We start from the raw sequence: 14,656 nt of genomic DNA, 5'->3' as shown, positions 1-14,656 counted from the left end.
AGACAACATGGCTACTTTCTGTGGCACTGAATGCACAACTACATTGCATGCCTATACTTAAAATGGACTCGTATTACAAGTATGAATTGGAAGTTTACATTCTCTTGCATTGTTAACAGTCAACTGACAAAGTCTTCACTTATCTTAGACCTGGCTTTTTTATATTCTCAATTGAAGATGAGTGGAAACAGTCGAAACTATGAGTAGTTATCTATTTTCCTGTAGACAATTTTAGGAAAATCAGTATTCATTGATGTAATGTCAGGTAACTATAATATGACTGACTTACATTTTTCTTTATTTATAACTTTTAGAAAACATTTTCACTAGTACAAAAACTGAATAACAATAGTATCTTATTAAAAATACAGACAGGCTGAATTATTCAGATTATAAAAAGACAAACAGTAGCAATATATTCTCAGCTTTCACAACGTGTTATGACACAAAGATGTTGGTGGGACCTTAAAGATTCATAAAATATGTTGTATAAAATTGAGATAGTAATAAATAACAGCTAAAATAAAATTTGTACCATGAATGAGTATAAAAATTCCAAATTCTAGATTACTATAAGTAAATACAGAATACATGTTTAACTGTGATCTGGCAGAGAGTACTTATGTTTTTAAAGGCAAATAGAGAGAATACACTTTCAAAAAGTCACTTAAACTAATACAGTTATTTATAGTGCATTTGGAAAAAGTCTAGAAAGAATAAATATCACAGTGTAAAGCAGATTTTAAATGAGATTGGAGTAAATTGATTGAAACAGGAAAGACAGTATGAATGAAAAGAAGTGTTAAGAACTGAAAGGAGTAATTTCTGTTACACACTCACAAATTATCACAACATTGTACATTAAATGTCACAAAATAATTTTTTATCTAATTACAGGAACATTATGTGTTTTATTAGACATTAAACTTCTGTCAGTAACTAACACAACATAGAGACAAACCTGTCTTCTTGGAAGTTACCAAATTTAAATAAAGCATAATAAGGCTACACATAGAACATTATTTTATTATTAACACAGGGATAATGTCTGCCAGTGTAGCGTATTCTCTTTGGGTAATAGTTTTGACAACTGTGTAGTAATCAGTAACACAGTATCAAAATGCAGTGAAATTCAGACATATCATGTCTCACTCCATGGAAGTCATGGAGTTGCAGCCCTGTAGCAGTAATCATACCACCACTAATATGAAATACTGCTTAAATTCACTGATGACTTTTTGCTGAAAGCCTGAAATAAATATTTTTATTTCCTTAATTTTCAGTATATCAATGTTCAAATAAAATAAAAAAACATAAATTAATTACTTACGTCAGTGTCAAAACCAACAGAAAAGTGATATTACAGAAAGCAACACATAGGTAAGCCAAACATATTCACTGCCTGATAAAAATGGTAATCTGATTAATAACAGTTAAATGAGGAGGAGAGGAAAGAATTTTGCAGTCTTCATTGGGGCACAAAAACCATAAATCAGATTTCTTAATGGAACTTTCTTTTCTGATACTGCTGTTATTATACCAGTTGTTTGTAGGCATTTGTAATAAATACAAGGGAAGAATAGTTGGATAATAAACTACACAAAGTATTCCTATAAAAGTATGTTTTATAATGCATCAACAGTGAGGTACAGGTGTCATGCAAAATGTGGTACCATGTAACTCTTCTGCAACATATATACTTTGGGGATGTGAGGGTCAGTCAGAAAATAGTGCATCCTCCATTCTTTAATTTTTGCTTTACAAGAAAACTGAATGCCATATACATAAGATAACAGCTACAATATTCACAATTAATTAGTCACTTCTCAATATAACCACCACCTTTGTTCAATTTGTTTTCCAACTTGAAACAAGAACATCTACACCTTCCCAGTAAAAATTGTGTTCGTGTTTCCTCGGCCACTGATGTACAAAATTTTTCAATGTATCTTCAAAATGATAACCCCCCACACCCCACCCCACCTCCCCCATCAGGCTTCATTGAGTGGACAGAATTGAAACACTGCAAGATATTGGATGCAGTTGTTTGCCTTGCCTCTTTATTCTGGTTGGTCAACATTTTCTGTAACCAGTGTGCAAAAATCTTGTAATAGCCTAGTTTTTCAACAATGGCCCTAACTCTCCCTTTACCAATAAGGTAACCCGTGACAATTCATTTGTTGTTACCTAGCAGTAATCATAACTAATATGGTCAACATGATGGGTGTTTTGTGAGATCATTGCAGTCACTGGCCATCCATGTAGAATTCGGGTTAGTGAAATGTATCTGCCTTTCAGCTTCTATGAAGCAACACACTAATAATGCTATAAGACCTCCACACCCTTTTGTCAGCATTTCATTAATGTGAATGGGCATTTGAACTTCTACAGTAAGGTATTTAATCACACAATGCTGCCTTATACATATGTCAGTGTTGGCAATTTTCCTAAATTTACACAGTGCAGCCATCTGTTGATATAGGATAGCGTTACTGGGGTGTCCTGGAGAATGTTTTACAAAGTGTGCCAAATTCATAACTTCTGCATTACCAACTTAGTGAAGCACTAAAATAAGAAGCATTACAGCTACACCTATATTCCACAAACCACTGTGAAGTGCATGACAGAGGGTACATCCCAATGTAACCATTATTAGAGTTTCTCTTGTTCCATTCAGGTGTAGAGTGCAGGAATAATGATTGTTTAAATGTCTCTGTGCACATTATAATTACTTCCTGACTGGCTCTCGGAGATCTGTTGTGAAGATGACTGCACCATGCAGTCTGAAATAAATCTGTGATATGTTAAGAAAATGTGTGAAAGGAAATGACTAGTAGTGGTACATGGTACCCTCTGCCATAAATCACTCCACATGGGTAATCCTAGACACCTGACGCTAGTAGCTGATACTAGTCACTTATCGCCATACCTTTAGTCAAAGATATAGGGTCTTTCTATATGGTCAATGTAGCTTGTGTTGGAGGAAAGGTAGATTAGGGTTTAATGTCCCACCGTCATCAGGGATGGAGTAGTGGCTCAGATTTTTTCAAGGGTGAAGAAGGAAAGAAGGAAATTGGTAGTGCCCTTTGAAAGGGACCATTCCAGCATTTGCCTCAAGGGAAATTAGGCCAATACTAAGAGATTTATTTACTGAATTTAATTTGGTTATTCTTGTGTAGTAAATTTTAAAAAAATATGAGAAATATTTTTTTGTTAAATACAGTTCTATTACTTAAAATACTACCAATGTATTTCTGTATGTGTGTTATTGCAAATAAAATTTAGTGACTCTGTATTAAAGGAACCTGAAACAAAAACTTTTGTATTGGCACTTGGAACCAGTTGGTATCTTGATATAGCACTTAGAATGTTCTTAATAAATTATTTGGTTTCTAATTTGTCTAATTATTTTTTGCAGTGATGAGGTAGCAGTATAACTGTGATATTAGAATACCTTTTTGATTTTTTTATATAAATACGTTATGTATGGTACAAATATATATATATATTTGCTGACCCATGCAAGATTTAGAACTTGGGACGTTTTCAGTTTCCACTCTTCATATGTTGTTAATGGTAATAGTCCTAACACAGTCCCTCAAGGTACACCAGTTACTATATGCTGATGTCTCCCCTTTAAGAAAAATCTGTTGAGTTCTGGTTTCTGTAAGAACTTATTTTATTTACTGGACAATGGTATGGAAATGAATGATTCTACAGTCTTCCAGATTTGATGAAAACTAATAGCAAGCTGGGTTTCATGAGACTAATGCTTCTACAATACCTATTGATTCATATGGATTAGATTTTTTGTTTCCAGTAAGTCATACCATTATACCTGAACACAAAATATGCTTCATAAGTGTACAACAAATTGATTACACTGAGCTATGTCTGTAATTCTTTGGATATTCATAAGTAAGTTATTTTTATACACTGTGGCATATGAAATAGAAACTTTGTTTTGATCTTATTTACAAAAGTTTTGGAAGACATAATTTAGTATTTCAGCCTTCATTTTATCATATTCCAGTAGAGTGCATTTATGATGTTGAACATCTCAACATATAATATCTGTTGATTAATCTTTCATGCATCTAAAACTATTTAGAGTTATTATTAATCTTACTGGAAAGATCTTGCTATACATTCTGTTGAGATTCAAACTTTACCATCATGTAATTATCTTTGGTGTCCATATATGTCACCATATGCATGACTGTCAAGTGAATTGTTAGTAGTTCTGAATTATTCTCCATATAGTCAGCTACAAATGAAGTTGCTTTGTAATCACGTGTTGTACCTGCATTGTCAAACCACATCCAGACAGGTAAAGGGCCCGGTCTATGTGATTGGTAAAAGTGAAATTTTTTTAATTAGACAAAAAATTTAATTTGTAAGCTTAAAAGTGTGGAAATTAATGCTGAAGAATACTTTGTACATGCCAGAACTTGGGACTAACCTCATTTCACTGGCAAAGGTTGCAGGCAACAACCACCAGTGTCATCTGAGAAACTCATACAGTTATGCAAGACACTAATTGTAAAATCCAACTGACTTCAAATAGAGTTGGTAACTTGTTTTATTTACAAGAAAATGATCCAAAGGTATAGGTCTTTGCTTAGCCAAGCATTAAAAAATGTGATATGCAAACCTGGCATGGTTAATTATGCCACTTGAACCCATGACATATAATCAAAATGCCACAAAATGAGTAAGTGACAGGTTTGAGATTCAGTCACATCAATGTCATTGGTGTGTTATGTATCTTATGGGAAACATCACATCACCTCCCCTCACCAATTGAGAACTCAAACAAACTTCTGGATTCTAATGTTTGTGGACCAATGTGAGAAACATCTCAAGGTGGTGCAAGATTTTTTGTGACCTTTATAGGTGACCATAGGAGGTGGAGTAAAGTCTATTTCCTTCAACATAAAACAGGAGTTGTCAACAAATTTATTGGATTCAAAAACTTAGTTGAAAATTAGACTTTTAATAAAATTAAACCCTTTCAGTCAGCCAACAGTAAGGAGTATTGCAATGAAAGAATGGACACAATTCTTACCCACTACAGGAGGAATACAGTGACATATAAAAGTTATATACACACTGCAGCAAAATGGTGTTATCAATGAAAGAACCTTCATTTAATGAAGTGATTCATTGCATGGGTTTTGAGTCACAGCTACCACCATCATTTTCGTCTGATATATCTCATCTTCATACATCTGGTCAAATGGTTCTCATCCTGGCTAAATCACCAACCAAAGGAAAGTTCAATCCTAAAGGCAAAGAAGGGATATTTGTGAACTATTTTGACTTTTCAAAAGTCTGTCATCTGAGAGTAACAAGAGATCCTTAGATTCACATGTCAAGTGGTGTGAACTTCCTTGATTATGACAGTTTGAAGCCCAAACAAACTTAAACGGGCTTGTGTGAAGATGAACCAGATCATCACCAAAGAGGAAGCAACTGCAGATTTCAACAATGAAATAAACATTAAATCAGAGCCATTGTCAGACAATGAAACATTCCATGCATTTGAAGAAAACGATCTTCCAACCACTACAGGCCAAGAATTCAGTACTGACAATGACTTATCATATGATGAAGACAGTTAATTCTTCAAGCTTCACACACGCACTTGACAGTCTGTGCTAGGTGTCAATTTGTCAAATATTTCAATTCATGATATTAATTTTACTGCAACTGAGGTCATTATTAATGACCCATTTACTGTCGAGATTGTCGAGAGTGGTCTGAGGCTGTGTGTAATGAAATAAGGTCACTGCTGGGAAGTGATACCTAAGACTTTGTAGATAGGCCAACAAATGAAAGAAAGATTGACTGTAGGACTGCTTTGAGGAATAAATACATAAGTGATGGATCCTTGCTGAGGAGTAAAGCAAGAATAATTGCATGAGAATTCAACCAGTGGTCAAGAGTTAAAAACTTGGTTTCAGATAAAGCACGGCTTCAACAGAGTTTGAAAGGCTTTTTGATAGGCAACTCCTACTCTAGAGATGAATATCTTAACAGGGCTGTTACACCAGCTTAAGTAAAAAGTCTGTTAGATTTCAGATTTGACAATACTTCGTCACAACCCTTGTGACTAGGTATTTTGTGTATCATAAATTTCTTAAAAGTGTGTCCACCTGCTTAGCTGAATGGTAACATGCTTGCCTCCCATACAGCGGGACTGGGTCACAACAGTCAACATTAGGTATTTTGTGTATGATAAATTTATTTAAGGTGCATATTTATGTTTAATTCTGACAGTGTATTAATCCTGTAAATATTAGCTGTTTCAGTTTACTACAATGTATTCACTTGACAGTCCCCTGACAAATTATTGAGGAAGGGAGTAGTATGTTCAAATGCTCTATGTCTTTTATGTTATACTTTCTGACATGTTTCACACCCACAAGAATCATCTCATTGTTGGGCCCATGGAATGAAATCTGAACTTAATGTAATCCAAGACATGTTGAAAATGTATGGCTGCGCAAATGATAGTGGATATGAGGCTGCCTAACTGTGCATCCCCCCCCCCCCCCCACCTATCCTGCAGACAGCAATCATTGTAATGACATTTACAGCAGTGGATTGTTTCATCTATGAAACAGGCTCAGTATTGTTCATATATGTGGATGGTGATCAATTCCTCCACCCACAAACAATTACCAAGAGCCTCAGTTACAACAAGTGGACAATAAATGGGTAATTAAATGCATATAATTCATTTTCCTACTTGCTATATTTTACATGACTTTATCTTGTATCAACGCCATCTGCAAATGTAAAGGTCCTTAGGGAGTTGGATTTTCACTACTTACTGAATTCTGCTGGTGATTCCTTCACATAGCAGTTATCTATTTACATTTGACTCATCTGTTTCCTTCACTGATGAAGCAAAAGTTGGACATGTTAGCACCATAAACTTGCTTAAGTTAAGCATGACAGAAGGTGATACTCTACAATCCTGATTTGATCTCTATGTGTGACTAGCACTATGGTACCTCCTTAAAATCATTGCAAAATGACAAAATGGCTATTACTGAAATAAGTGATACGGGATATGAGGCAAATGAAATAGCTCAGTAGAAGAATGGCCACTGGACCTGATGAGATGCCAATACAAGTCTACATATAATATGAAAAAAACTTTCACCTCTTGTAGCAGTAGTTCTCTGGAGGAACAAAGTGTTCCTGATGATTGAAAAAAAAAGTGCAATTCATTTCTGTTTCAAGGAGAGTCATCCAACATATGCACAAAACTGTAGGTCTATATCTCTGATGTCATTCTGTTGTAGAATTCTGAAACATGTTTTATGCTCAGCTACTGTGACATTTCTGGAGATTAAAAATCTCCTCTGTAGGAATTAACATGGGTTCTGAAAACAATGATCATGTGAAATCCAGCTCACTCTGCTCATCCACAAGACCCAAAAATCAGTACATTCTGTTGTTCAGGTAGATGAAGTGTTCCTTGACTTCCATAAGGCATTCAATACTGTTCTGTACTTCCACAAATGAACAAAATATGACCATATGGAATATCAGACTAACTGTGCGATTGACTTGAAAGTTTCTAGGAAATAGTACACAGCATGTCATTCTCAACAGGCAGAAGTCTTCAGATGTAAAAGTGACTTTGGACATACCACAAGGCAGTGTTGTAGGTGCATTACTTTTAGCACTATATATAAATCACATAGTAGAGACTGTCAGAAGTTCCAGAGGCTTTCCATGAATGATGCTGATGCATACATAGAGGTTGCAATGCTGGAAAATTTTAGCAAAATTCAAAAAGGCCTGTGGAGGATCAACACTGGGTGCAAGGAGTAGCGATTGACTCTCAACATAATCACATGTTAAATAAAAAGTTGCCCTCTCAGGTTGTTAAAATCTTTTACTGAAAGGTCATAACTGGTGTCACATTCTTAAAATGCTTCATCAGGTGATATTAGCTCTTAAATCATTTTAGTATACAGGAAATCCACTTACAGCCAAGTTCCATCATTCACTGCCAAAGCACTAAAAATAAGTAACTTGCTGTGATGCAATGCTCCAAGTTAAATGGTTGGGTCCAAAAAGCAACCTTGTGCCGTGCTACCTTCCTGAGCAGTCTATGGATATGGTTCTTTCTTTGGTCCAACCATTATAATTTGGACCACCGCTTTACAATGAGTTACTTAAACTGAGAATATATTCAAGGATTCTACAGAACACAGAAGTTTGGAATATTGGTTTGTAATTTTGCAGTCCATTATCTTGCCTTTCTTCTATACCGCACATACCTGTGCTTTTTCCAGCCACTTGGAGCTTTGTGATGGGTGAGTGATTCCTGATAAATTCAGGCTAGGTAAGTGGCCAATGCTGTAGAGTACTCTTTGTAAAACCAAACTGGGATTCCATCTGGACCTGGTGATTCATCTGCTTTCAAATCTTGTAGTTGCTACAATGACATCATGACCACTAATTCCCTTTCCTATACTGACATTGTCAATAAGGTCCAGCCTATTTGTAGCTACAAGGTCTAATATATTTCCATTGCATGTGGACTGCCGAGTTAGCTGCTGAAGACAGTTTTCGGGAAATGTGTTTAAAAGTATTTCACATGACTGTGTCTGTACCCCCTACAATGAATACATAGATATCTCAGTCTATACTCGGTAGGTTAAAGTCACCTCCATCTAATATTGCATGATCTGGGTATTTACTCGCTGCTGACCATAGACTTTCTTTGAATGACTCTAGAACTGTCATAGCCGAATTGGATGGCCAGTAGATACATCCAACAATTAACTCGTTTTCACCTACACCTGTTAATGCAACCAGAGAACATCTCTGTAACACTCAAATTTGAGCTCAATAGAGACAATATTTTTGTCAACTGCAATGAACACTCCCTCTCCTATGGCCTCTAATCTGTCTTCCTTGTATACACTCCATGACTTGCGAAATATCTCAGAGCTTTCCACCTCAGGTTATAGCCCCAAGAATAATTTGAGTGTGTGAACTTTCCTAAAGGGCAGTATATTTGGAAACTTTACTATGAATACTTCAACAGTTTACTGATAGTATTTTGACAGTCAAAGTACTTCTATTCTGAATGCCGTCTAACTTCCCTTGCTGTGTATCGACTGGCTTGTGTTCAATTAACTTGTGAAAATAGTGAATTAGTAGTATAAACCCTTAAATTTTCTTGTGGCTCAGAACAGTTATTTATTTTATTGTAAACTTACTGACCTCTGTTTTAAGTTGAAGAGTATTTGTGCAAGAGCAATAAATTAACTGTCGCTATAAAAGAGTGAGTCATAAAATTTGTCTACCAGTCCAATGTGCCATGGGTTTGATGGATGATGTAGCTGCAACGAATTTCAGTTTGGATGTATTCTGCTTTTTGGAACACATTTTATTGAAGGTGATAGACTAGACATTGGCCTGTGAGGTGTCTTGACCTTGACCTTGGACTTTTGATTGAAGGCACACATAGAAAGAGTGTAATGTGTGCTACACTAGTTAACAGCAGAGATATGGAACAGCATTTAATCAAAATGATTCTGGTATAATCCCTTAGAGTGGCTTTGCTAGTCTGTACTGAGGTGTTGCCACACATGCATGTCATTACAGACACTTTCAGCAACTGATGTTATGTCACTACTCTATAACCTGTAATGCTATAGCTTATAGCTTAATAACACTGCTTTCCAAAACATTTGCTTATGAGGACATGTTGTCTTTCTTTGCTTGAACCCTTGATATCCCTTACAATAGTTTAGAAACATCCTGCATTTTGCATCGTACCTAAAGTGTACTTCATTATTGTTCAACAACTTCATCAAATATCTTCTTAGGCTAACAATTTGTGAAACATAATGATTCCGATATATGAAGGTTTGTGTGGCACATTTTCATGAATTTCCAAGTTATAAATAGATAATATTAGATAAAAATTTCATAATTTTGCGATTAATGAACTATGCAATACCTGTTCAGCTGCAGTCTGTAGCTGTTCTGCCATATTCTTGCCAGTTTCTTGGACCAATTTGTGCAGGAAGCCACTTTTGTTTTGCAGCAGAATGTACGGGTGATCAAATTCCTGCAAATATATTTAATAAATTTTAAGTTGCATTTTTAACAGCCATGGTAAATCAGAACAATAAAGATAATAACCCTGCAAAAATGTCAACAGTTTCACATTTTTTTCACCTTCTGATATCAAGCTGTTTTATGGACAAGTTAACAGAAATTCACAAAGTATAATAATATACAATCTTTTTATACAAGAGAGTATTCTGGTTTCATGAGAATAAATGAATTAATTATTAACAAAACTGAAGATTTCAAACAGATCATTCCAATACGGTGTCCAGATTCATCTTCCACTCTAAACATTTTGTCTTATCCTTTGTCAACTTTTGACTAAAAAATGCAGCTTTTCATGAGTGTGTGGCGTGCTTTAGAAGAAATTTCCATCAAAAAATATTTGAACCATCAGATACTCTGTTTAGGAGTGCCATACCAACTGATTTGGCCCACCACAGTTTCTCTTCCAGAAATTAAGAGAGAATACCCAGATAATATGATATCTTTCAAAATTGAGGTACTATCATAATGTTCTTTTAAATAATTTTCACTTTATAATACAGTCTAAATTAATGAAAATACTCTTCAATCACTCATATGTAGCTATCCAAATTTTATATACAAATTTGGTTTTTATGTATTCTTCATTGGTGTGTTTGTCTTCTGTTAATTTGTTTTTAGGGCTATTCCTACTAAAATATTTGCTGGATCAAACAAAACTTGGAAGGATACAACATTCAAGGTGTGCCAAACAGTAAGGGTCTCTTTTAGGTACAGTATTATTCATTGGAGCCTGCAAGAAACACTTAATTGTTTATCTGAAAACAAATGTTTCCTATCTGTTGTAAGCTCATTAATAGCAATTTACATGCTATTTTGTCCACATGCCTGGCAGAAAAAATCCTATGCTATATTGATATTTATTCATTATTTCATGCTTTGAAGATTAATGTATGAAACACTCACATGCTGTTTCATCAATCCTTTGCTATTCACGAAATGTATAACTTATTCTGTAAGTAATGTCACTTCTGTGACATTATTCACTTCATATACTGAAGACTTCTGTCACTTCTGTCAAGATAATTATCATTAGATTCAGGAAGAGTTGCAGGAAGGTGATGACTGTTTTAGTGTGTAAAAGATGAGCTAAAACATACTCAATGATTTGAACTGAAAATGGCAACATGTTGATCTTACAGATGATCCCATGTCTGGGGACAGGTGTTAACTCATTTTCAGAAGGTGTGCTATCCTTATGTCATGGTCCCACAATCTCCTTAAATTATTCAGTAATTCCTGGTGTGTTTTTTACTTAGCCGTTGTCTTCAAGATGATTCTTGTAAGTCATTCATAGCACCATAATTTTCTAGAGGATGAATATGTGTCTTTGTCTTGGTTCATCTGCTTGGCACATAGGAACAGTGAATTGGATAAAACTTTCTTAAGTATCATACAGAAAGGTGTGCACTATGCAGCAGTTTCAGTTTCAATACACTTCCAGTAGAACTGAGAAAAAATCCAGGTTGGGAGGTTTCTTTGCAGCACACACCTTCTGTTATGTACAAGAACACTGCACAGTAGTTGAGAACTTTTCTCTGTGATGTATGATTTATTCATATACTTTCTCACATTTTTCCATGTTTTTTCAACATTTATTTACTAAATGTCTCAGCTTACAAAATTAATAGGGCACTCAGTATTTGGGTTGTTGAAGGGTTACTGCAAGATTTAATCCTGATGTGCATACACACACGTAGATGAACAGTTAAGCACATAAGGTGCGCTTGTAAAAATGGATAATACATAAACTGCATTTAACATGCTTCTCATTGCATTTTACTGACTGTATTTGAAATTCTACTTTTTGTTATATTTATGTTGATACTTCATTCCTCAAACACAAAAATGTTTATTGGATGTAGTGTTCTATTCATTTTAGCCACTCAATGTTATCCATTCACTTTTCATGCTCACATACTAACTGTATTATTTATCAATACATATTTTCATCTTTCCTTATGCTTTGTCCTTTCAAAAAGGTTTAACCTTCTTCACATATAAGTAATTCTGAATGCAGTTCAATGTATTTTGAAAGAACTCATATTTCTTTTCTAGTGCTCAGTTCAATTATTCAACCACTAATGGCCCCAAGATTCCCCTAAAAAAATTAACAGACTTGTGAAGAATGACATGATTACGATTGAAAATTTTAAAACTGACTTGTTAAAGGATAAACACTACATAAATATCTGAACAGGTGTTACTACAATAAAACACAAAAAAAACTATATCAGAATTTGTTCAAACTGATAGTATCTGTGTTAGTGGAATGCGACCATAACATTCATTGAGGTGAATCACAGGTTCTGAAACCAAAACATGCAAATCACGTTTGAGCACTGAGAGACTTACACTGAAAAAATTGTTAAGAGAAGTTATGAAAGCACTAATCACAAAGATATTTACAGTTCACAAATGAAGAAAAAACTGTGAACAAGTAGGTCTGTTCATAATTAGTGGTTGACTTTTTTACACCAGACTAAAACTGTTTGTGGTTGCGACAGTCTGCATAAAGGAAATGAGGAAGAACATAAGAAACTGAAAGAAGTGACTATCTCCATTACTACAAGTTTCAAAAATGTGTCAAGGGTGAATTATAAACTACTAAACCACATTTCTCAAAAAGCCTACCCTCATTACTTCAACATAGAACAGCACAGAACTAGATGGGCAAATTCACATAATAAAAATATAGTACCTGCTACATGAAACTATATGACAGAAAATAACAATGGTAGGGAGACATATGATATAATTGAAATATATTTAAGTAAGGAATTAGACTGATGAAATATGATATTAATTAAGGACTTGTACTAAAAATTGTTTGTTTCATTTATTTATAAAGAACACAAAAATTAAGGAAAATGAAAGCCAAATTCCATATGAAAATTTAAATAAATCGTAAACGCCTGTGAAAAAATGCAAGTATCTGACTCAGTAACAAACTAAAGAGATCTGCAACATATTAGGGGTCATGGGAGAAACCAGGTAAAGGTAAGTATTTTTTTTTTTTTTTTACTTCAAAACTGAGTTGTTGCTACAGGTTAATTCAGACGGATCGTATGTATCTGTTGAGAGGCTAAAACTGAAAAAAAGAACAAATGAAACCAGAGATATTAGCATTCAAAGTTTTGCTGTAAGGGTAAAGAACAAGGTAAGTCAGTTTTTCAGGGGAAAGAAGCAAACAGCTGAGGGGTGACTCATCTGGCTATGAGAGGGCAGAGAAACAGAATTCTGATGAAATCTCTCCCCTCAATAAACTGGATGTAAAGAAAGGCAAAAGAAGGTGGATATCTGCATAAACTTTGCAAAGAAATGTATCTGTGCCAAATATAGTAACCACTGATGTTTACTCTACGTGATGACTGTTCTTGCTAGACGCAACTTTTTTTTTCTTTTTTTGTGTGTTTATCCTGAATGCATTTGCAGAAAATGGTGCAAATGATGTGAGGTCATTCCTTTTTCACTTGACCACTCATGCCCTTCGTGAGGACATGGAATAGCTCTGTATAAATTGTGCTTCTGCTAGTGGTCAAAATAAAAATTTTGCAGTCATCAGCTTCATTCATTATGTAACTCTCAGTCAAATTAACAGCCTGAAGAAGATCAAAATTACATTCCCTGTGTGTAGCCATTCATACTTAGAGTGTGACAAAAAATGTTGGATTATGGAACTGAAGAGTACTGATGGAAACAGCTATAGCGTTTAAGAAATAATTGAGCCATCCAGATATATACCGTCTCGTTTCATTGTGGCAAGGGCTAATCAACAAATGGTGTGAGAATGGAAAATGCTGTTGGAGTCAAAGTACATTGCAAAACGCCTTTTTGTAAACATAGTCTGTTAAGATAATATCACCTGAATGCAGCCACTGCTGTATGGTGAAATTTCAAATGACTCTTCACAAAGGAATGCAAACTGGCATCATAAGAACACCTGACAATATCAACCAATGGTTGCACTGTTTGATCTTCCTGGAAAACAGCATGGCAAAGGCCAAGTCTGAAGTAGTTTATGTCCCTCTGCTGGGCTAGGCCTTTTGCCACCAGGACGTAAACACCTGGGTCCACCTGGGTCAGCGACTCTGCCCATGCATCACGTCACACACGCCTTCTGAGACAGCGCTGTGCATTCTTTTGCTTCAGTGCCCATGCTAGCTCATCTGCATCTATCTCAAATCTGCTTGTGAGTATATTAAATCCCTCACCCCCCTGAAAAGGCCATATATGGGTGAAAATGGACATGTTTCATGCTGTGCCCTCTAGTGGAAAACCGGAGAGCTCGCAAGGTTTCCTGGTGGTAGAATGACTACTGAAGGAGACAACACTGATGCAGCTGCATCTCCCAGAGAGCAGAAGATTGACATGGCAGGGGTAATGGTTAGTCTTCCAGCATCAGTAGGAAGCTGGGTGAAATGGGGAAGTAGTCAGACTCTGGATAAAGTTTTGAGTGCAAAAGTCTGCAAATTCTCATGAGAAGAATTGCCAACTGTTG

The 14,656-nt window shown here is 35.3% G+C and overlaps 1 protein-coding gene across 2 annotated transcripts in view; it reads right to left on the bottom strand.

Moving 5' to 3' along the window:
* Positions 1-281: 281 nt before the first annotated feature.
* Positions 282-14,656, bottom strand: part of LOC126298974 (ATP-binding cassette sub-family C member 4-like) — a 251,855-nt gene continuing 237,480 nt past the window's right edge. For both annotated transcript variants that reach the window (XM_049990595.1, XM_049990594.1), the window contains exons 24-25: positions 9,998-10,108; positions 282-1,249 (exon numbers count right to left, since the gene is read on the bottom strand). In XM_049990595.1, the coding sequence (XP_049846552.1) occupies positions 1,202-1,249; positions 9,998-10,108 (159 nt within the window). In that variant the 3' untranslated portion in view covers positions 282-1,201. The remainder of the gene's footprint in view (positions 1,250-9,997; positions 10,109-14,656) is intronic.

This window comes from Schistocerca gregaria, chromosome X, assembly GCF_023897955.1.
Source record: "Schistocerca gregaria isolate iqSchGreg1 chromosome X, iqSchGreg1.2, whole genome shotgun sequence".
Classification (NCBI taxonomy): Eukaryota; Metazoa; Arthropoda; class Insecta; order Orthoptera; family Acrididae; genus Schistocerca; species Schistocerca gregaria.
The sequence above is the reverse complement of the archived record's forward strand: the minus strand, read 5'-3'. Positions and strand labels throughout refer to the sequence as shown.